The sequence below is a fragment of the Sapajus apella genome, unplaced genomic scaffold (genome assembly GCF_009761245.1).
Source record: "Sapajus apella isolate SASKATOON/1434 unplaced genomic scaffold, GSC_monkey_1.0 scaffold50, whole genome shotgun sequence".
Taxonomy (NCBI): Eukaryota; Metazoa; Chordata; class Mammalia; order Primates; family Cebidae; genus Sapajus; species Sapajus apella.
Window position 1 is genome coordinate 9274471 of NW_022436990.1, and position 24635 is coordinate 9299105.

General features: G+C 38.7%; 1 protein-coding gene across 4 annotated transcripts in view; it reads right to left on the bottom strand.

Annotated features, from left to right (window-relative positions):
• NPAS3 (neuronal PAS domain protein 3) overlaps nucleotides 1-24635 on the bottom strand; it is an 848226-nt gene that overhangs the window by 111421 nt on the left and 712170 nt on the right. For all 4 annotated transcript variants that reach the window (XM_032242688.1, XM_032242687.1, XM_032242685.1 and 1 more), the window contains one exon: nucleotides 15426-15600. In XM_032242688.1, coding sequence (XP_032098579.1) covers nucleotides 15426-15600 — 175 coding nt within the window. The remainder of the gene's footprint in view (nucleotides 1-15425; nucleotides 15601-24635) is intronic.

Consider the following 24635-nt stretch of genomic DNA (forward strand, 5'->3'; position numbering starts at 1 on the left):
GAGTTTATTCTCAATGTAGCTATTTGCTGAATGCTCTTATCTATTTTTAAAAAATTTTAAAGCCCCAGTTGGGGGTTGAGGGAAGTGTTCAACAACCCCAAGGGGCTCTGTGGTAATAATTCTACAGAACCCAAGGAAGCCAGTGGAAAAACGGGAGGGTTTTCTTTGCCCGCCTATGAAAGTGTACCATTGGCAAATGAAAGACATGAGAATTAATTTGAAATTAAAGTGCGCACCTGTCAAAGCTAAGATTTCACCAAATTCTGTGAATTCTTAGTTATGAGGTATTAAGTACCCAATTTAGTCAAGTGTTTACTCCATTACATTTTCACTTCGTTTCTCCTTGCACCAAACATTTCGCTGATCATTACTCATGTATGAGCTCTGAGCAGCCAGATTCTTTGACAGATTTTTAGGACCATGAACAAATGAAAATTAATCAAAGGCATGACATGCAATTTGCTAAATATGGGATCATAAAATTGTAATGTATTTACAGCATTGTCAAATTATTAATATTTTCTCAAAACAAATACCTTTTATCTGATTTGGAATGAGGATTATCTTTTGTCTAGTCTTTGTTCCATTTTATATTGTAAACTGTACCCCCATGTCCCTCAATTTCACAATATAAGCTCTCAGCAAAGGCCCAAATACCAGCAATTCTTTTAATTCTGTTGGTGGTGTGGGCATAAAATATAGCTGCTGGTGAATAACTCTTACATGGAACAGGGCTTCACCCAGATTGACAACTGTCTGATTGTTTATGTTTTTAAAATGTGCTTATCAAAACCATGTAGGATTGATGGGTGTTTTTAGATGAAGTTATGTTTTTGCAACAGACTTAATTTAGGACTAAGGTTAAGGCTTAGGATAAATGAGTGCATTAGATGATTAAAGCACATTCGTCTTGTGGAACATTGAAGTCATTTATTTATGACACTTAAAAACAAGCTGGGAAAGAAAGCACCATGGGCTTAACGAATCAGTTTTTTTTTTTTTTTTACAAGTGTTAAACTAAAAATAATGACTTTTTTAATGGAACTCCAAAATATGCCAGTTTACTGAATATCCGGAGGCAGAATCAAATATGCGGTGGAGTAAACATGATGAAAAAATATTAGAATTAATATTTTCAACACTATATATGTGTGTATACATACCCGTCTCTGATTTCCAACATGTTTTTTAATTGAAATGACTCTTTTATTTGAGAAACGAGGTTTTCTGCCTCTCTTTCACATGTTCTCTTTTATTTTAAATAGAAGATTTTCTGATGGTATAGGAATTTGGACGATTGTACTGCCCTGTACTCAGTATGATAAAATACCTTGTCAGGGGTGACCGGATGGCTCAGGGGACTGGTAATGGGATATACAAAGCCTTTCACCCACAGGTCATTGGCTTGAATTTTGTCCAGGTTGGCAGTGACTAAAAGTCATTAACATCTCATGACTGCTTGGTGGCCTATGTGAAATGAGTTTCTTAATTTATTTATTTAAGTCCATATATAGTACCTATGGCCAGGGCGTTTGGGCATCTTTCTTGCTTTTACAGATGCATTCCACCAGATCAACATTCATTTTAGTTCTCAAGATTGGTGATGAACTGAAGTCCTCCTACACAAAATAAATTGATTCATGTAAAGTTCAAACCGATACTGAGTCCCGCCACACTATTTCTCCAGCACAGACTGGAATGCTGCATGAAAGCTGATTCGACAGTAAAAGGAGCCTTAGGTTGTGGAGATCCAAGGTCCAATTCTGGGTTGCCTAGTCTTTAGTGGTGCATTACCCACGTTGTGGCTGTGGTCCTATCACAATGGCCCAGCCAGATAAAAAGGGAAAATATCAGTCAAGCACGTCATACATGCCATTCATCAGCTAAATCATCGGGTTATAACCAGAACACATTTTAATAGGCCAGGCTAGAAGCTGCAAACCCTTGGAGACTAACATCAAGGTCTATTCTAAAGTGGAACTGGCCAGCCTCCAAGCTAGCCTTAGCAAAAGGGAAATCAGCAGGCGTATCTCAGTGTGCAGAAGCTAGGAACAGTGGGATGGACCTCTGAGAATAAGCATTATGCATCTCTGTTAAGCTTTAAGAAAACTGAGTATATAAAAAATGTGAATCTGTAAAATAGAACTTGTAAATTATATAGAGGTTAGGGAGAGGTAAATTATCAGTTTCCAGAAGAGTATTTCCTCTTAAGTGGAGTCTTTACAAAAGGACTCCATGTAGGGTGTATGCGTGTATCTGTGGGTATGTCTGTGTGTCTGTGTATTTTCAGAAGCACATCTTTTGGGTACTATGATGTGTGTGGCATTTGGACTCTTTATTGCAGTAACTGGAGCATCGTGTCAGTGAAGCCCAAATTTAAGCCTTTCATGCATAGATGCCAATTTCCTATCACCTAACCCCTGGCCAGCCTTTCCATAAAGAATGAACTTGGTAATAAGAGAATGCTTAGTTCAACAGAATTTATAATACTACTAATCGAATACTGACTATGTGCTGTACTACTGTTTTAAGCATTATATATGTATTAAATTTATTATACTCTTGTAAGTTATGTTAATATATTAATTCATTTGATGATAAAAACAACAGGTTATCATTCCTACATTATTCTCCAATCTAGACCAGAGGGCTAAAGATTTATAATGGAAAAACTGAGGCACATAGAAGTTAATTAACTTGCTCAAGGTCACATATGTAGTAAGTGACAGAGTCAGAAGGTGAATACACGAACATGAGCTGTCTGGTTCTAAGGCCTTACGTACTACATTATTTGCACCTGATACAGAACTGGCTTAAGAAGTATGTCCTAAAATGTGAGTCAGGATTCTCATCTTCCTATACAGTAACTCTCAATTATTAGGGGAACCTGCAAGTTAACCAGACTTCAGATTTTAGAAGTCTATAATATAGGCAGTGCAATTTAACTGAATTCCTGCAAATCAGACAGAACAACCTAGTAACTGATTACCATCACTGCACTGCTCTGGGCAACCACAATCATATCTTTGCACCAAAATCTACTGGTGTATTGTTGCCACGGATGGAATAACCAGAGACATTTGTGCTCTGCCTAGATAAATAAAGAATAGGTAGGACAGGGTGGAAAAGAGATGTGAGAGCCTTCGGATCAAAGCCCAGGACTGCACTAAAAACTGTGGAACCTGGTCTTGTCTTAAAACTTTGTAGCTTGTTACTAGATTCATCTAGGGGCTCACTTTTAGGAAAGCTTGAAGGCCACCTTGAGGATTGATGAGAAACCTGTGGGAGATTTATCAAAGGAAATGGAAAATTTAACCTCTGAATGAGTGGCCCATCTGTGACTCTCCTTGCATTGGGTGGGTCTTGGAAGAAGAGAGCGGCATGGATCGGGGGAGTGGCACCCAGCTAGTAGAAACTAGATCATGTATAGTGCATAATCATGTGCTTTTGGGGTACTAGTAAGAGTTCCTCTTTAAAAAAGTTTCCCCAGTCAAACAAATTGGGAAAGGCTAGTTTCAAAAAATAGGTTTATTGATCTCACATGAATTTCACATTTTCACTAAGCTAACATTCAATTTCCAGCGAGAACATGGGCTGTCAGGTTTTTTTTCTTTGCTGTTTGACTCGGGAACCCAAGGGTTAAAAAACTACCTATTGGGTACTATGCTCACTACCTAGGTGATGGGATCATTTGTACACCAAACCTCAGTGACATGCAGTTTACCCATGTAACCTGCACATATACCCTCTGAACCTAAAATAAGAGTTGGGAAAAAAAGTGCATCTTGCAGAGCAGTTATGAGGAGGAGTGTATTTTGGAAGTGCTGTCTTAGACTTTCCATCAGCTGTGCATTTTAGAAAGCAGAGAAGATCAAGTGGTTCATTACAAACTGATACACAGATTTACCTAGTGTGTATAAAATGGAGACCTCTATTCACTGAATCTTTCTACAGAATTTTTTTGACTCCTATTGGGAGGTGGTTTATGTGGCTACAGGTACTGGGACAGCAGAGACATTTTTGGTAACTACCCCATCCCAGAATCTAGGACAAGGCCTGGCCCATGCATTTGCAATTAATGATTAAATGAGTAAAGAATAAAGATTAAATGAGTAAAGAATAAATGAATGAATGACTATTTTGTATATCGAAACTATAGACATGCAACTATGTTTTTACATATGAAATGTAAAATTTCCCATTCTGTGAAATGGGAAGTAGTTTCCTAAATATTGGTAATTTTAAATTTGCTTGTATGTTATCAACTAAGCTTCTACCTAATTTTGACTAACAGCAATTTGGGCTATCAATTGATACTTTTAATTCCCCTCTAACATCAGCCCCTGCTGTGTTTAATAAAGAGATAGCTGGACACAGGAGAGTAAGTAGTTTTAATTCTTTATGTGTTGCCATCAATGTCATGAATGTTCTAATTAGGGTTTTTATTTGGAGAGGATACCCTCTGACAAAGGAGAGGCACTGACTATCAGACTGATGTTTTACCGAAAACATACACTATACTTGAATAAAAAGAAACAGCTTTGAACTCTAAGCATATTTACATAATAGTTCATGATCAATAGCATATGTGATTTTCAGATTTTTTCAGATTTTATTACCAGTTGATTAAAATAAAGTGACAGTGGACAGACGGCATCATCAATTTCAATCATGTGTGAAAGCTTAAGGCCTCCATAGTTTGTAGAGTGTTAATCATTAGCTCCTGGCCCTAAAGACTGACCACAGGCATATTTCTGCTTTTTTCTAAGTGTTATCTTAATTCCAAATCATCATTTATTCCTTTGCAAAGCCTCTCAAAAATGTTTCTTCTCAAGGTCTACTCACTGATTTTTGGATTATAGAAATCGCCTCTTAAAGGACTTTTTTTTTGTTTCTAGTCTTCTCTGTTCAATCCATCCTGTACATTCTTATGAAAATAAATGAGCCAGTATCAAGTCCAGTGACATAAGTTTTCCAAGGTATAAGGAAGACTACCCAAATAGAGCTGCTGGGGAAGGATGGTGAGCATTCCCAGCTGGTGGTCTCAGGCAGGGCTTGGACAGCTGTTTTAGAGGGACTACTGAGAAGCACACTGAAGGAAGGGTTAAGTATGGAGACTCTGGTGCCAGCCTGCTTGGGTTCAAATTCTAGACTCTTCACCTATTGTCTGTATGACTTGTAAAATTTTAAAAATCTCTTCTTTTCTTAGACCCTTCATCTGTAAAATGGGAAAAATAATTATACCGTCTTTGATAGTGTTTTGTGAGCAGTAAATGAGCTGATATATCATGGGCTTAGCAAAGTGCCTGACATATGGCGATCAGTCAACGACTAATAGCAATTGCATTGCCTAACAGATTCAGGAATTCTTGGGTACTTGTAAAACATGATCCTCAAGCAAGGATCCTTCTGAACGTTTTTTGTATTTATAAGAAATAATGTTGTAATTGGGTCACTGCTGTCTTCAGTGAGTCATACTCAGAACTTACCACACGAATCCTAGATTCTTCACTCTAGTACCCCTACTCCTCCCTGATCTGGGCGCATTCTAGATAAGCAGGCACCGCACCGTTGCTTCAGTGAGGAAGACGGGGCTCTTTCCTGCCTCCCAAACGCAGCAAGCTCACTCACACTGTGGTACTGGGATAAGTCTCCTGGGAGATCATCTCTACCTTTTTGCTCTTAGGTTGGTTTTCGTGCAGGCCAGGTAGGTCATCCCTCCTCATCAAGGCCAGCCTGCAATCAGTGAGCTGATCCCTGATCTCTTTACCATATTTATGCCACAATTGAGGACAGCAGCACTATCTCCTTTCTTCTCTAGTTGCTGACTGTGTATAAATCTTCTACGGATAATGATCCATTTCCTAATGGAAGATGTCCGTCCTATCTACCTCTCCTGTTCTCTATAAGCACCTAGCAAAGTGCTTACAATAAAACCATGGCCTGAGTTCAAACTCTGGGTCCAGTGTCTGCTCTGGTGTGGGGGCAAGTTCTTGACTATCTCTAACCCTGGTTTGGGTCATTTTGAAAAATAAATTACTCATAAATGCCCACTCCTGTAATTGGAACATATAGCTAAAAGATAACGAAAACTAGTAATATGTCATTAATGGTATCAGAATATTTGCAACAAGTTATACCTCGAGTAGACAAAGCTAAAATCATCAGTACCATTTTCCAAAGTTAGAGTTTCCTGAATTTCAGTTAGGGAAATCTGCCCTGTATAAACGGAAGGGAGGCTGGAGTACTTCTCACTCAGGACACTCCTACAGAGCCAGAAAAAGCAACAGGCAGAGGGACTAGTGTTTCTGTGAACCTATCATGAAGCAGGTGCAGTGTTAGGCAATTTTTAGGCTAATTAAACAAATGAACAAAACAAACAAACCCTTGATAATGTCCATCAGTCCCTGATAATCATGGTCTTGATATGTTTGGGCACGTCAAAGCAATGTGTTCCCAAAGAAGTGATATTTATGGGCTATTAATTTTGGGGTGGGAGTTTTAAGCCTGAGATAGCTCTGCCAAGACAGCTAGCAGCTGCAGTGTGTGCTATGACGCTATCCTCCTTACGTACCATGGTGTTCTGATCCCCATCACCACACTCCCACACTGTGGTACTCATCTGTCCCCCTCACGTGATGGTCAGCTCCTGGGAGGTGGGGAGCCTTGTCATTGTTTCCCGGCTGTTTTGTACGGCTGACACATGGTGGACATTCAGTCAATGGTTGTTGAATAATCTACAGAATCCCTGTTAGCAAGTGGGCCTGAATCTTAAATGAAAATTTGTTCTAGTTAATAACAACTGGAGAAAAGATACAAGTTCTTCCCTCAAGCTAATTCTGTCTACTAATAGAAGATGGGTAGTATTTCCCATGGGTCCCAAGAAATCATGATTGTGTTTCATGAGCAGATCCATCCAGGGGGATATGTCCACTTCCTGATGGACACCATTCCTCTGCTCTTCCTGCTCTTTTTCATCTCATACCTGCCTTGGAAGACTGGCTCTGAAAGGAAGAGCCTAGAGAAACTGCATGGAATCTGGCCCAGTGTTGGCCGACACAGTGCAGAGGCCAAGTGTACATGGGTGATGTTGGCGGTGCTCCTGGCTGGGGAGGCATATAGCTGATGCAGACCAAGGGACTTAGGGTTGAACTGTGCCTATAATGTATTCAGATGCTACTTACTGTTCACTGTGGTATGAGTTTAAATGCAAGAGAGCAAAGAGGCTGGGTGTGGTGGCTTACGCCTATAATCCCAGTACTTTGGGAGGCCAAGGCTGGCAGATCACCTGAGGTCAGGAGTTCAAGACCAGCCTGGCCACCATGGTGAAATTCCATCTCCAATTAGCCACGCATGGTGGTGTATGCCTGTAATCCCAGCTACTCAGGAGGCTGAGGTGGGAGAATTACTTGATCCCGGGAGGCAGAGGTTGCAGTGAGCCTTGATCGCATCACTGTACTCCAGCCTGGGTGACAGTGTGAGACTCCATCTCAAAAAAAAAAAAAAAAAAAGAATAAGGGCAATGAAAAGCATTAGATAGATTATTTCAGTTCTAAGTAAGAGACTATGTTAAAAAAATAGCACAATGATATATGTGCATTAAGAGGATAGTTAGGTTTCTCTCTGAACTTCAGAATCCCCTTGGAGAAAATTCCTCTGGTTCAATTCCTACTAGGGACCTACCTATCTTCTTTCTTGATCTAGTTCCTAGGCTTCCCACCTGCTGCAACCCTAATATTGTACCCTTTCCTCTAATCTTGGCCACGAAACTAACCTGTGACGCTCGGGGCAAGCCACTTAGAATTTCCACCACTTTTTCCCCCAGCTGTAAGACAAGGATAACACACTGACCTGCCTCAGAGGGATGTGGTGTGAATTAACTCCTGTAATTAGTGATTTCTGTGCTCTGCATACACCAAGATGATATGAATGCCAACCATTATCACAGTGGCCTGGGTAAGCACTGTTGCTAAAGCTGTACTTGGGAATAACTGTTGGCAAAGAGCTGACAACTGGAAGTTGCAAACTTTACACAGAAGCAATATTTCCAGTATTTTCCCCAAGCAATCATGAGTAAATTGCTCACTAGGGGTGGAAATGGTTTCCAGCCAGTTCTGCCTCTTCTGATCTGTGCACCCTGCGAAGTTCAGTCAATGCCAGGTAACTGATCCTTCGTAAGTCTGCTTTTTAGCGCAGATGAAGAATTCAGAATGGTATAATTTGGACAGGGATGAAATTTCTGTGCAGTGGTATGTATTAAAAGCAAATACCTTGTGCTTTGTTCAAGGCAAGAGCTGTATACATAGAATTTATAATTTTAATTATCCAATGACAAAGACAGCCACCTTTTTCTTTTTTTTTTTTTTTTTTTTGAAATGAGGAAAAACAGGTCATCATTAACAGCTTGTCTTGGGTTTCATTTTAGAAACTTTAAAAATATATCCCTATCACTATAGGCAAAAAGAAGTCAAAATCATGACCTAGAAAGCTATATGAAAAAACTGTTAAAAATAATGGGCTTTAAATAGTGATTTCCTAAACCTTCAATAGATTTGAAAAAAGAATGCTGTATACAAACTGAGTGAACCTATTGTGTATTTTGATAAGAGGCCTGTGCTTCTATTATTGAACAAAACATTTTCTACCCTGTAAATATCATTGTATTAATTTATATATAAGCTGTATTTTTTTTTCTGAGTTGTAACCCCTGTGATTTAAATTTTGAAAGAGAAAGTTAGTTTCAGAATGGCATGCAGAGCTGTGCTGAGATCCAACATCTTTTCTGGGAACAAAAGGGAGGCTGCCCTTCTGTAGCTAGTTGCGTCATCAACACTGATTTCCATGGGTCAAGGAATTAGGTCCCAAAGGATGCCTGGGATTGCAGCTCTGCCTTCTGGGAGCTGGCCTGGAAGAATTGAGCTCAGGTTTTGGTCCAGGAGAGCCTGGTGGGAAGGAGAGATTTTACTTTGTTTCTCTTAGCTCCATCAGGCAAAATTCTAGTACAGATTGCTTTGCAAATGTTCTCATTGTACACAAAAGCACACCAAAGTGTGAACACACACAAATTAAGGTGCTAAGTGTGCCTAGGCCTTGCATACCAGAAAAAAGCAATGGAGAATATTTTCCCCTCTGTGGCAGTTCCAGGGGATCTTATTTTGTTTAGCTGGGGATAAAGGTGACATTTAAAAATAGCCTACTTTGCTCATGAAAAAATGGTACTGCATCAAGGTAGCTTTTTTGAGGCAAAAGAATAATTCATTCTAAGTTTGGCAAGCCAGTCCTTGAAAGAGCACTGGCTCACTTTTGGAGTGCGCCCATCATCTTCATCTCAGGATTGGCAAGAAGGTAACTTCTTAATGATGACATAGTTAAGAAACATAGATAATTTTGGATAAAAGCTGTGTTTATGCCTAAATGATGATCTCTTTGGGTTACACAAAAAGATGAGTAGTGAGGCCGCTTTCTGACTATTAGATTTGCCACATATGGCACACCTGGGTATTAACAGAAGTCAGACCAATTTGGGGGAATCATCCAGATCAGCTACAGCCCCAGTAGGGATGCATTTTAAATCAATCCATCAGAGATCACTGTGGTACTTTATCTGATGGATTTATCTTTGCCTATAGTATATGAATATGGAAAGAAATTAAAATGTGTGTTTACAGTTTGATAAACATTCATCATAAATTATACATTTTAATTTCATTTATTAGTTGGGGACTATGGAAAACAGGAATTTCATTGCATACAAACTGCCATTCAGATTGAATGATTAGCAATTTTCTGAAAAGGTACACTAATTGTCAGAACAAATTCCATTTCTATCTTAAGTTAGTCACTACACTGTATTCAGAATTTTGGAAGGGCAAAAGTAGCATACTACTCAGCCTACTGACTATGCTCTATGTCTTTACCCTTCCAATGGATCCAACTCTGTCATCAAGGATAAATCTAGTGTGAATGAACTTTCTATCATTTGACACTTTGTATGAATGCTGTACTCCCCATGTGAATTTTGAGCCCTATTTATGTATAAAAGAACTTAACTCAGTCTTTTAGTATTAGCATGCTGGGCAGTCGCCATGATATTATCTCACCATAAAATGACTCCAAAAATCTCACTTATTAATGGGATTAATGGTGATAACATAATTCCACAAAGTTGCTACTCTATATGTAGAAATATATTGGCAATAAAAAGAAGTCACTGTATGTCTTTCCCCAGTAGGGGATCTCTCACTTTTTCCTGATTTTTAAAGGCTTCAGATCAATAACTGGAGTGACATTATTAACAGCTCCCTCAACACCTTGGCCAGCGCTAATATTAAATCCATTACACCTTCTGTTTGACATTTGCAGTACAGCAGAAAGTGCTGTAGATACAGTCACATTGTCTGGGGACCGGGGTTGGATGTGGGGTTAGTAAGATGGTTTCCCTTGCCTAACTTCTAAATTCAATGATAGAAATCTTGACCCAATACAAGGAAAAAAAAAAAAACCCTCCATAACCATTACCAGAAGGTAAATAATTCACTTATAGAAGTGTATCTCATATCCAGTTATTTTTATACAAAATATCGATCTGATCCTCAGAAATAATTTTGCATTTGTTAGGTTATTCCTAGACATTTGTTGGTCTAATTATGTCACTTATTGTGAAAATCATCTAATGGAGTCAGAGGAATTGAGCTCCTGTTTCTGTAGAATTAGGAGGAGATACACATTTATACACATTTACCACGGCATAGAGGCATAAATTGGAAATGAAGATTGTTTCCATTCAGGCAAGTACTCTACTGTTTCCATTTTGCTTGCCTTGAAAATGTTCGGGACATAGCGTAGGTATAATAGCATAAAGATCATACTACTATAATGATGATCCTAACTCCACAAAACAGGCTAGATTCTGCCGGAAAATTTAGACAAAGCATGATAACCCGTATTTCAGACAACCAGTGGGTTAGCCATGCAGCCGTACTTATTCATCATCCAAAGTACTGCCTCATGCATTTGGCTAAATTGTCTAAATCCTGGTACAGTATTGATTTTCCCCCTCTATGAGCTCACACCCAGTCAAGCCACAAGAACCCCTTTCCCTGGCTGAGTTCTGTCTGAAGCAGGATCCAGGTATGTTCTTCCTGACAGGGTTCCTATAGTGGAAACTGATCACTAGCTGGTGAAAAACAAACCACTGGAGACAGAAAGAATTTTGTCTTAGAGGAACATGAAAATGAAAAAGCTAGTTATCAGAAACATACACATTACAATCTAATTTTAGAAAGAAATACAAAAAACCCCACCACTCTATAAATGTACATACATACACAGGAACAGAAACAAAATCTAGGTGGGTATGTAGTGGATATGTATGAATAATGGTTATTTCTAATTAGTGGGATGGTGGTGGTCTTTACTCCTTTTTCTCTGTATTCTCTGAATTTTTCACAATGGGCCTGAATTAATTTTATAATTGGAAAAAATAAAGCTGTTTAATAAGGAAGAAGGGGTTAAAACACAACAATTTTACAGCCTAATGCAGGGACTATTACCCTTTGCCTTCAACATAGGAAGAGTTTTAAAGTTCCTCCAGGATTTCTTAAAAGAGCTGCTTTTCTGTTTACTAAGCATTTAAAGGCATGGCACTGAAATTTATTAAAAAGATGAGGATAGAACTCATAATCCCAAGATTGCAGAATCATTAAGAGTAATAATGAAAAGGCACAAGCAGATCTGCAACAAGAAAACCCTCCAAATGCCATTGTCAGAGGTTCTGTGCTCTTGATACTGCAGAAGCCTGCAGGACAGCAGAGAGCAGTGTCTCTTCCAAAATGTTCCAATCAACCCCTAAATAGGCACTCTAGAACTTTATAATGTTTTAAACAAGGCCACCTCATTTATCTTTGCCTGGCTTTAGTTTTCTCTGAGATAATACATTGACGAAACTGTTAATAAATGTGCATACATATAAAATATTTATTTGGGTTTGCTGTACAATCAACATATCTTTTTTTCTCCTCCATTATCTTGAGCCTAAGTCAGGACAAGAGAATTTCAGGGCTGGCAGTTCAAAGAAATGGAATTCCTATCATGGCAAAGTATCACTGCCCCTTAGGCTGCTTTAGTCACTTATTTCCTTTTATTATAATGCCAAATGTTATTTGTATTTCAGTCATTTAGTAATGCTACACTGAACACATCAGGGCTTCTGAAAACTTCCATACCTACTAGCCCTTTCATTTTCATTATAGCCGTATATCGATATGACTTCTCCAACTACATTACACCACTGTTTAAAAAAGAATCTGTGTTTTATCAGAATTTAAGAGATTATGATTCAGTGAACAACAGTCTTCAAAAATGTTCCTTCATGTTATTAAGAATTAGGAAATCTTGTTAAAATTCTTTCAGCTTTTAAGAAACATAAGCAGCTTTGTGATGTAGTGCCTGACATGAACTTTTTAAGTAATTCCCTTGGAGCGATCATCTGCATTAGTGAAGATATTTTGTTCAAGGTAGCACCCTACACTACTTTTCAGTATTTGAGCAGTCAATCTAACTGCTTTTTTAAGGCAAAGATCGAAAATAACCAACACTGCAGACTTTTAAGCCTAAGGTAGCTTAATGTTCTCTACTGGTGAGAGTCACATTTACCATCAAAGAAGAGAGCTGCTTCTTATGCAAGTGTAGCTAATGAGCCCAAGTTTTTAAGTGATGTGGAAGGCAGAGTTTTCAATCTCACTAGCAAGGATGGCTAAAGGAAGGCTGGTGAAGGCAGGGGAAGGAAACATAAGTAAATTTATAGTATCTTTCAATCTTATTTCAAAGTTAAGTGATAAAGTAACTTTAAAGGAGAGAGGTAACAGTTGAAGGAGATATGTATTCTCCTATAATCAATAATCTTAAGAACTGTGTTCTGCTAGTGTACCTAGGGTTATTTTATGCAAGCTAGGGCTTCATAGAAAGCATGGGATTTATGACAGTTCTTATATTGACATATTTATTTGGATTTGGTCTTGTATTTAGACTCCTGCCTAGGATACTCTAGCAGAGCTGGTTCACAGGTTGTGGATTTTTATTTTCTCCCAAAGTCTCACTGTCAGCATGCATTTGGTGAGACATCAAGCTCAGTATGAATTGACAGGGTGATTTGGCTTCCAAGAAGGCCAAATTTAACCTTAGGCTGCATTAAGAGAAGTACAGTAGCCTATCCTGAGAAAGGTGACAGTTCCTCTGCTTTGCACTGATCAGAATAAATCTAGAGGGCTGTGCTCACTTCTCTTGATCATATATTTAGAGGTTTACCTACAAACCGAAGCACAGCCAGGGCAAGATGACTAGGATGGTGAGTCATTGAATAAGGGTTGTGGAATTAGGGCTCTTTGACCTGGAAAGGAGAAGGGAGGATCTGATGTATTTGACTTCACATATATGAGAGGCAATGATAGGGAAGAAGGAGTAACTCAGACATGTGGTCCCAGAGGGCAGGCTTTGGATCACTGGCAAGTTGCAGCAAAGTAGATTTGGGCTCCATATCAGGAATAACTACCCATTAGAGCTACTCAACAAGGGAGTGGGCATCCTTGCAAGTTCATAAGCTTCCTATCAGGGCAGGATCTAGCAGAGACTGGAAAGGCTGCCTGCTGGTTTTGCTGTAGAAAGTTGGCTGCATATATTGGAGGTTGGATAAAAGGATCATGAAAATCCTTTCAAACTTGAAAGTTTGTGATTCAAGGAAACAAACTTTCCCAAGACCTTCCCTCATACAAAGGCTTAGAAACTTAAATTATTTCATTCTGTGTGTTTGAGTCATGAGGAAGAGGTTCTCCAATCCAACTTTAGGATGAAAGAGTAGAAAACCATTTTCATGTGCTGCTTCTCAAATATGCCAAGGTAAGAACATTCTGTTGAGTAAGAAACACTTCCAGTGATCTCACTGACATATCTGCTCAGTAAAGTCAGTGAGTTATGGTATAAGAATATATCACTTCCCCACCTGAACAAAAGTATTTTCATGTTTAAAGGGTAAAGAATAGTCTTAAAATATTCTCTTCTCATATGTTGGGCTCACTGGAGAAGGATGATCACCAAAGCTAAGAATAATGAATGCCCTAGAAACTAGATAACTTCAGTGAGGAAACATGGATTGGTTCTGAAAACACTTCCAAAAGAGTCAATTTTTTGTTTTCCTTCAGTGTGAGAAAACATATTGTGATTACTTCTAGGGAGGCCAAATTATTTTCTTGGAAATATGCTGAATTATTTTAGTGTTAATCTTAACATAGGTTTTTCTATTTTTCTTGCTAATAAAATGCTTTTGTATTACGAATCTGTTTTAAAACAACAGATCAAGTAAAGTACAAGCATCTTTGAAGAGTGAAAAAATAATTTTCCAAGTAAGCAAATAAAACTTTGCACTTCAAATCAGGCCTTGATTCATTAAAAAATCTTAAACTTCTCATGAGAAAAATTAACATTTAAACCACTGCTGCTTGGCCAAGCACTCCACCACACAAGAATATGAAATATCTCCTCTAAAAAAGTACAAAAAGGACAAAACCACAAATGTGGAACTTCAATTAATTTAAAGCCCCAATCAGCAAAGAATAAATCCTTCGCAGATCTAATTACCAGCGCTCTCGGAAGACCCAGGCCGACCAGCCAATCTTCCCCGTGTTTGAACAGCTTGATGAACTAGGGGACTGATGGATATCAAGTCATTTTGTTTAATTTATAAATGGATTTTCCCCTAATACTTAAATTATCATCAGTACAACACAATGAAAATGGGAACATTCTGAATGCAAAGTCTATAAGAGTCCTGGAAGGAATCCCAATGAGGAATGTCACCTCTGTTCATTCCTCTATACAATTGATCTAATTAAATACTGAGGGTAGAAAGGCAGTTTAAAATGTAGCCATTTCTGTTTTCTTTTTAGCCTTAATTTATCTGTTCACATCTTTCAAGTACCTTCTGATGCTTAAAAAAAAAAAATAAAGAAACCAAGATTTCTGCAAGTCCCTAATACTTTTAACTCTCTACAAGCTAATATTTGGAATGCCTCTGCCATAGATTTTGCTGAATAATAAATAAATGCATTAGATTTAGCCATGGTAACAATAAAATGAAGAGGATGTTCCAAATCGGAAGCTTTTCCCTCTAGTAATTTGAAAGAGAAACTAAAGGAACGAGTACCTTCTGTATGTATTGTTCAACTGAAATTAGATCTCTGGATTATACTTATTAAAATGTCTCCTTATTTTCAAATCTCTTCCTTATTTAATTACTGCATGGGACTGAAAGCTGCATGGAATTGTTAAATACCCTTAGACCTATTTATAGTCTCTTCACATGGGTAACTTGAGCGCACTCATTTGGCAAAGGTCCTGCCCACCAACCCACACATTGGGTTTGCAATTCCCACCTGGCTCGGGGGTCTCTGACTGAGAGGAGGAAGATGCTGAGCTGGCTCCATCCTCAGCAGTGCCCTGCGACAGGAGACCCCGCCCAGGGGGGAGCTTCATGCCCAGCTGCTCAGCCATCTCCACGTGGTCTCCCGGGTGGACATAGTCAAAGACGCTGCTGCCTGTCAGCTCCACCTAGAGGGAGAAGAGAAAGGGTGGGAAAGAAAGGCATTAGAGAGGCTTCTCCATTTTCAAATTTAACATAGTGATTCAGATTCTGAGTAGAAAAGAAAGTACACTCAGGTCTCAGAAACAATCCTGGTTCTGTCTTCATCTTCAAATACTTCAGAATGCTTGAGGTGAAAGAGAAAGATTTTTTCACATGTATTTATTTAGCAATTGTTAAGCTCAGTTTTTTTTTTTTCCCTCATGCACTGCTGTTTGCATAAAGCCAAAACATTCTGTGACATGTGGACTAGTCTGCCTTGTATTCAGCTGTTTTATCCATGCATCATCAAATACTTGCATATTGGGTGTCAACCAGGTGACTGACTGAATTCTACAGTTTTCTTACTGAGAAGTTTGGGTTTTGGGTAGGAACAGCTATAGAAACAGCCAGAGATAGCAGACGAATATTTTCCTTAAAATACACAGATTTCCAAGATGGGTTTTATACATATCATCTGATTTCTATGTAAATTTAAATGTAGGAAGGGCTGCTTACAAATATATGCAAAGGCATAATGTTTTCATTAAAAATTACTCATTAGCTTTGTAATTGTATAAGGGATTTTCCATATAAAAGAGGTCAGCTGGGGTCTGAAGCAGCCATATTTTTTTCTGCTGGAATCAGCTTGTTTTGCCTTCAGTCGAATAGGATACATAGTACAAATCGCCTTGAGGGCTTTTAAAAAAGTGTTTTATTTTGTGTACTCTTTGAATGAGGCTGACTCTTAAGGCAGAGAATGAATATCAAATATCAGAATGGTTTCAGCCTGAAATAGAGGCACTGACTGTTTTAATGCTGTGAGGCATGACCTCTGTGTCTGGGTCGTGCGCTGTCTGCGGGGGCAGAAGTTGCTAAGGACTGGCCTTACCTCTGTACTCCTCTAATGTTCTAAGGTTTTTAATCTCCTAAGAATAATGGTAATGCTCCTAATATACAATAGGGAGAGATGTGCCAGTAATAGGACAGGCAAAAGCTCTTTCCCAGGTCACTGATGGGTTCCCAGTCCTCTGGAGTGTGATGCTTTCAGGCCAGCTATGACATACGATGGAAGCTGCCAGAGCTTCAGATTGTCACAAGTTTCTTAGTGGATATTTACCTAGAACCCCTGCCGACCTCATTTCCCTTTCCAGGATAATTTCCAGCATCCCTCCAGATTGAGCCTGAGTGCCTGTGCCCTTTCATGCCAAGAAAGATGACTGGCAGTGGAAACATTGTCACAGAGGGTGTAATACTCAGAGCAGTTCTTGTCCCCAGAACTCTAAGTCCCGGTAACATGATCACATCTACTCCCAGACTCCATTTGATTAACATCTTAACAGGCTGCAGATCTTCAACATCTATCAGTTAACACAGGTACAGTCAGAAGAACAGGAGGCTAAATTCAGTTTGGTTAATAGCTATTCCTGAAAAAGGCTCGCATAACTTTTACCAAAAATGAGGTACTTTTCTCTTGCTATTCAATTGCACTCTCTTACTGTATCGCCCAACCATTGACTACATCATTTTACAATCCCCATTTCCTCCATTTGGTATTGTTACAGAGTGTAAATCGGGATTCACAGTGATCAGCTCTTACCCTCTGGGAGGGGGGGGATTACATGGAAATAATCCCTTTAATGTGCGCCTTGCCTCTAAGCACTTCACACAGTAATAAATGGGTAAACTGACTTTGAGCAATTAAGAAATTAAATGAAACTAATAAAATGTGTGTTTTAATATTTCTTGATGGGTATTTTGTTTGGAGATTAGTGAATATGAGGAAGTCACTTTCGTTTTGCATGGAGTCCAACTGTAGCACTTTTGTACGTATTTCTGTCACTTTTCTCAAACTGATTTTTTCCTTTATAATTCAATATGCCTTTTGGCACCCACCAGAGATGGTGATAGGATGACAACACAAATGGGCAATAAAATAGTTTTTTTGGGGTGTGCTGGTTATTGAATATTCACGTAATCCAGTCTTATAGAGAGCAGAAATAGGCCACTCTTTCTACAACCTGATTTGCTTGGATGTGCAGATACTTCCACAAAATAATGTCCAGAGCATGGCACATCTAGGGCAAGACTGAGTCTCGATGTGCCACAGAGCACTAGGGCTTGGTGAGGACTTCTTCTCCCCTTGGCCTCATGGAATTTCCCACTAACATACCTCAAAGCTTAATGATGATGGCGAGGTGGGCACTGAGAGTTTGACACTATCATCGTCTTTATATGTATTCTGTGGTTAAGGCCGCACTGTGTAGAGGAAAGCACCACTACTTGGAGTCATAATCTGACTTCAAGGTGAGAATCTTCCTCCTCAGTTGTGTCACCTTGGACAATTAATTTAACCTTTCTGGGCTTCAGTTTCCTCTTCTAAAAGCGGCAGCACTGCTGCTCAGCAGGGCCCTGGGGGAACCACTCACATTGTGTTCCACGTGTATGGCTCTTCTGGAGTTCTGTTCCTTGGGAATGGTGCAAGGCTGTGGCCGTGGGAGCTGGGATGAGAACAAGACTTGCTTTATCTGCCTCTCAGCCTAATTTTTGAAAATTTAATAAAACTATGCAGAAGAAATCACTTTGTAAGAGATAAGCACCACAAACATGTCTTGTTGTTGTTGCCGTTTGGTGGATCAGGATGAATGACATGAAGAAATGGATATTATTGCGTAACTGTGTGTCCTCACTTCGGGACAGCACTTTGGTCAGCAAGGGGTGCAGCCGGGGTGGTGCATGCTTTCAGCCTTAACAACAACAACACAGGCAGTTCTCCACTATGTGCAGGTGCTTTTTGTACTTTGCTTTGATTAATCCTCATAACATCTTTTGAACTAGTATGATCATGTCCAGTTTATGAAAGAACCTCAATACTGGAAAATGCCAATAGTGGAAACAGAATTTGGTTCAAAGTGCACTTGACCTATCACCTCTCAGTAGTAGCGCTGGCAGCCATAGAGGATAAGCAGAGACCTCTTGAGTTCCCCTGTGCTTCAGCGCCACTTTATTCAGGAGAACACCAAGCACCATAAAGGGAGGAGGCTGAGGGCAGGCAGCCTGCCAATCCCCTGGAGCTGAAGATGTGTTGCCATTGAACTCTTGGGCCAAAAGAAGGCACTAAAGGAGGTGTACTAAACCAAAAGAGAGGCAGGGTTAGACAAAGGTCAACTTATATATGTAACTGAGTCATCATCAACATTATCATCATGTCATACGTGTATCTAACACGTTCAACATTTCTCATACTGCTTTGACTTCACTTCAATTTTAGAGCCAGAAGAGACCTTAAAAACCATCTATTAATATCTCCTTATTTCATGGGAAAAAGTCATACAGTTCTGAGAAGTTAAAATGCATTTGCAAGTTTACCCAGCTGTTTAGTGGTAGAAACAAGGCTGTGAGCCCAAATGTCTAATTCTCAGTCCATCACTTTTCCCATTTTCTTTTTCTTTCTACTCACTACGTGAGACAGGCTAGAACTCATGTTTCCTGCCACTAAATTCTGTGCTTCAAAATAGACTATAAGAAAGCAAAACGGAGAATTTTTTGCTTGATGAACAGGCATTACTTCATGTTAGCTTCAAGTTGGAAAAATAAATAGAGCTCCAATCCAACGCTAATTAGGTACCTTTAAATCTTCAGTTACCACCTCTTCTAAAACATCTGCCTGCTGAGAACTAGGACTAGTGTCTTATATTTAGTAGGTCTATTATAAATGTTTTGTTGAATGAACAAAAAATGGATATTTAGGCCTGAAAAAAATTTTATTTTACCTGTACTTGATTTGGAAAAGCTTAAGTTGGTTCTTTTATGTTATTGTAATGGCACTGTAATGACAATGTTTACTCATTAAAATGAATATATTTATTCCCAATAAGTCCTTGAGTTTAACTGAGGATGGGATTGTATAAGTGCTGGGAAAGGACAGGTTTTAAGAAACTCTTTAAGAGAATAATGTCCATCTTTCATAACCTACTTGTTTCCCGTCTATGGCAAAACTCTGTTTAACTGGTTAGTTCCCAGTGTTCACACCCTTATGTCCTCATTATCTGAAATGTAACACAGTTCCATAAAAATTAATATTTCTTAACTATCCCTTCAAATCACCAACAGTAGAAATTTAGAGAAATTTCATTTTATATTAATTATTGGTCCTGTCTTCAATCCTTAATTATTATCTAACAGAAAAGCAGAGCTTTCCCCTCTCCAACAGTGTGTTCTTCTGATTAGTGCAGATTGCATTCTAAGGCAACAGTGAGAACTTAAAAAATCCATGTTCTGCTTATGAAACTCAAGATAACAGACCCATGGATCTTTGAATAGGTTCTCTAGTGGAAAAAGAAAGAAGCATGACTGTTTCAGACTTCACTCACTTGGTCCAACTTTACTCCAGCTAAGCGACTCTACAAGAGAGCTTACTCTCTCACATTGCTTAGTGTGTTACAAAACAGCTGAGAATGCTACTGGGCAGCAGACAGGCAACAAGTAATAAATAATCACATCCACAAACAGCATTTTCTTCAAACGCTTTTTTTTTTCCCTGCCTTTCCTTGCCCAGTGTTACCATAGATTCCTCCAGGACAAACCATAGTCACTAGTGCCATCCAGCGTGTCCTGCAGTCAAGCTAAACCACATAGTCTTTATCAGATTTATTTCACATTTTGTTAGCTTGCATGTAATTTGCACACTAGACACAGCCGATTTAGTAACTCTGAAATTTCCTGGAAAAAAATGTAAATATATTATACAGTGGTTTGAGTTGACTTTTCCATGTCGGGTCATTGTACCCTGCTGGTAGATAGGATGGGGGACTAATTTGTCTTTTCATACATCAAGCAAGCATGTCAATAGCCTTTGCTTGGCTCCCTGGAGTGAGCAATACTTTTTAACTACAGTGATGTACTAACAGTGCAACTCATTGAATTCAGAGCTTCTTTGATTGAAGGGATTTGGTGCAGATGAGGAGCAAGCCGTGAGCTTATAAGTTACCTCTGTATTGGAACAACTTAAGAGAATACTTTGATAAAGAAAGACCATACATCTATTTTCAAGATCTTTCTTTCTTTTTTTTTTTTTTTTTTAAAGAATATTTCAGTCTTAGGAATAATACAAGGTTGATTTTTATCAATAGAAAGGGTCATTCAAAACCTACTATTTAAAGTAGAATGTCACAAATCTTTTGTAAGGCTGATATTAAAAAATACTTTGACGGCACTGAGGTTATTACAAGGGCTCTTAGTTACTCTCTTTCTCGGGCATCCTTTTGCAGCCAGGCCCCACTCCCTTAGGGAATGCTAGCAATATCTGAACACGAGGTCATTCCTGAGAGAGGACTATGTGTATGGTCCAAGCCACTTGGCTTGGAAAATTAACTTGTATTTTCCAAGCCACTTGGCTTGGAAACTTAACTCCCAGGTTAGGCCTTCAGATCCACCAAGAGACCCTGACATCCTGGTTAGAAAATCCTGACCCAGGTTAAGGTGGAAGTTCTATCTCACCACAGCAGGTTAGGATTTGTAGTTTTTTTTTTTTTTTTTTTTTTTTGGGGGGGGGTGTCACATTTATATTATTGAAGGATAATAAAGTGATAAGAGAATAAAATATAATAAGATATGATAGCTTGATTAGCATAGGTTTTCTTTGGATTTACTGGTATCTTAATGCCATCTTCATAACTTCCTGCATATTGCAGAACTCCACTGAATATTTATGAACTGTTTTGACAGAAACTTGATGTTCTTTACTGCTCTGTCTCATTCTATGTATTTGCTGACTTATCTGAAGAAAAACGCATAAAAGCATTGGGTCTGTTACAGAAATACATGTATAAATTAGTAGAACAAGAAGAAAGGTTCAATATCAGAACGATGAGATAGAATGAAAAATCCTTCCAGTGTCATCAAATAAGAACACGAATACACTCTCTTTTTACAGATATGTTAATGGAGGCTTCCCTTAGAAGAATTTTAGCTAAAAGATACTACATCATGTATTTATTTTATCTTCACAAATGAACATTTTGACTCCCGTGGGAATTCATGAAGTATATTTTTTGTTTTTCGTACATTTTTCTATCACCCTTGGAGTGCCTGACTTAAAAAATTGCAACTCGAGCACCCAAAGAGATATTGCATACGGGAGGCCGAGGCAGGAGAATCCTTGAGCCTGGGAGGCGGAGGTTGTCATAAGGCCAGATTGTACCATTGTACTCCAGCCTGGGTGACAACAGTGAGACTCCATCTCAAAAAAAAAAAAAATCCTATGAACAAGATATATATATATATATATATATATATATATGTATATATACTGCATAACCATTTCTGAATTTTGATTTAAGATGTGCCAGAAGATAATTCCAGGGGATCAGTGGATCTCCTAGTTCTCAGAGAGGAAAAAGAAAAAGGCAGACTATTGAAGAAATAGAGTCAAAGAGGAAATAAAGAACAAATTACAGTTACTGATTGAGACATGGGCACAGTTATTTGGAAGTGAGCATGTTTAAATACTTCTATAAATAGTCTGTGTATAAAACAGATCCACAAACTTTTTGTAGGTCTCCCCCATTTTTTGTTACGTTTAAGAAATATACACTGTATTTTATTTTTTTTTTTGTAATCTTGGATCAGGCATACCTCCATCACACCGTGCTATGGAGGCAGTGGTTTTAGAACAGTACTGATGCATCAATATCCTTTTCTTTTCCTTAAGAGACATCAGTTAAAAGAAGAACCTAGAGAATGCCTTAATACTGAGGGGATATTACATCACAGGAATGAGCCTAGGGATTTGTGAGAGTGACTAAATCAGGAAACTTTAAAACCTTGTTTTACAAGGTTCCTATAGTTTTGAATTTTTCAAGTGTCTTTAGGGGAGAAAAGGCCAACTTTTTAGTATTATTTATTTCAGTGCTGAGAAGGAAAAAGGATGCCATTAGAGGTTACATCATAGTAAAAAGTGAAACGATGCCAAGAAAGAAACATTAACAATCTTAAAATTAACTGAAGTCAGTCTCTCTTTTCTGGAGATCAAATGAATAGTAGGATGTCACTTTCAAAGCTTCTTCATTACCTTGGTGTTAAGGAGACCAATCAGCATAAAGTACTTCATACTGGCATAGTTAATCCATTATCATCAAATGTTACATGGTTCAATATTTGTCATTTAAATCTGGATACATGTTGTGATACATAGCCAGACTTCAGTATCAATACATCTCAATTTTTGTTATTGTTCTCATAGTGAATTTTGTCCTCCTCCTGATTACATGAACAAGAAACAGTGGAAATGCTTGTAAGATTGAAATTTAAATATTTTCCTGATTCTAAACAGCTATTTTTTATTTTATTTTGAGACAAGGTCTTGCCCTGTCACCCAGGTTGGATGGCAGTGGTGTGATCTTGGCTCACTGCAACCTCCGCCTCCTGGGCTCAAGCAATCCTCCAGTTTCAGCCTCTGGAGTAGTTAGTTGGGATTATAAGTATGAGCCACTGTGCCTGACTTTTTTGTACTTTTAGTAGAGATGGGGTTTTGCCATGTTGGCCAGGCTGGTCTTGAACTCCTGGCCTCAAGTGATCCACCTGCCTCAACCTCACAAAGTGCTGGGATTATAGGCATGAGCCACCTCACCAGCCCAGCTCTTATATTTTAAAGGTAACTGGATTAGGAAACTTACAATAATTCTGGGGATGATTTTTCCATTTGAGTTTTGAAAGCTACAAAGTAATTTTATTCTCATCACAGTAAAATAATGTGGTTTATATGACTAAAACCTTGGATATGCTTAATGCACACATACAACAATTACATACCCAAATAATAATGAATAATAAAATGCACAAGTCATACAATTAATCCTTCCTGAGTGTTTTCAAAGGGGCTACTGTGTAGTGGAATATCAGCAACAGCGGTTCTTACCAGGAGTTGAGTCACAATGTTGTTGCAAGAAAAACAAAACAAAGTAAAACCGCAAAATCCGAAAGATTTAACAAAGATAGTTTGTTTCTACACCTCAAGAAATCTTTGTTTAAGAGAAAGCAAAACCAAATGAGGATCTTGCTCAGTCTGGAGCATCAGGTCAATGCCATCGCTGCTGTATTTGAAATAACATGCTCTCCTTCCCCATGTCACCATGAGGGGTCTTTAAAAATCTTATCTAATGGGTTGATAGGTGCAGTAAACCACCATGGCATACATTTACCTGTGTAACCTGCACATCCTACACAGGTACCCAGAACTTAAAATGAAAAAAAATCTTATCTAAGAAAACCACAAAGTATACTAAAATATTTTAGCCGCTGTAGAATATGGGTGATTAGCCCATGTTAAGAAATTATTTGGGGAGTTAATCCAATAGGAGAACAAGAAAGAATAAAATTCTCCATGCCATGATTAATCACTGACCCTCTGGAATACCATGTGGGCACCATGGCCATGGTGTGTAATTTATTTCTAGTGAATTACCACAATAAAAAGGTCTAATACACTGCTCTTTTTGGGGGGGGGGGGAGGGGGGGGGCTGTTGTAAGTACTAACTGTGGTAGTGTTTGAGGTTATCTTTTATGAAAGCAAGTCAATACCCTGAACACGCTCTAGGAGCTATTTTAAAGGAAAAAGTTAAATTGACAACTGTTTCATAACAGACTGAGTTAGTCTTGGATAGAGAAGGTAATAGAACTGGCAAGTAGAAAAATGGGTCAAAAGAAATGAGTCATTCCAGAGGCTGAACGCTTGTATATCATAGGATATTCTGAGAGGACCATGGTGGCGGGGCGGGGCGGGGGGGGAGCAAACCCTTTTGAGAGCCTGATAGGTTCTAGATTTGTCTCCCCAGGACAATGCTGTAATCACACATGGGCAATCCGGCATTTTATTTCAGGAGTTTCAAGCACCTTTGGTGTTTAAGCATGAATATTCTCTAGAGGCGTGCTGCCCAGTATGAAAGGCCCGAGTCAGGTGTTGCTACTGAGTGCTTGAAATGTGACTGCTCTGATGTGTAATATGCTGTAAGTGTACACCAACACC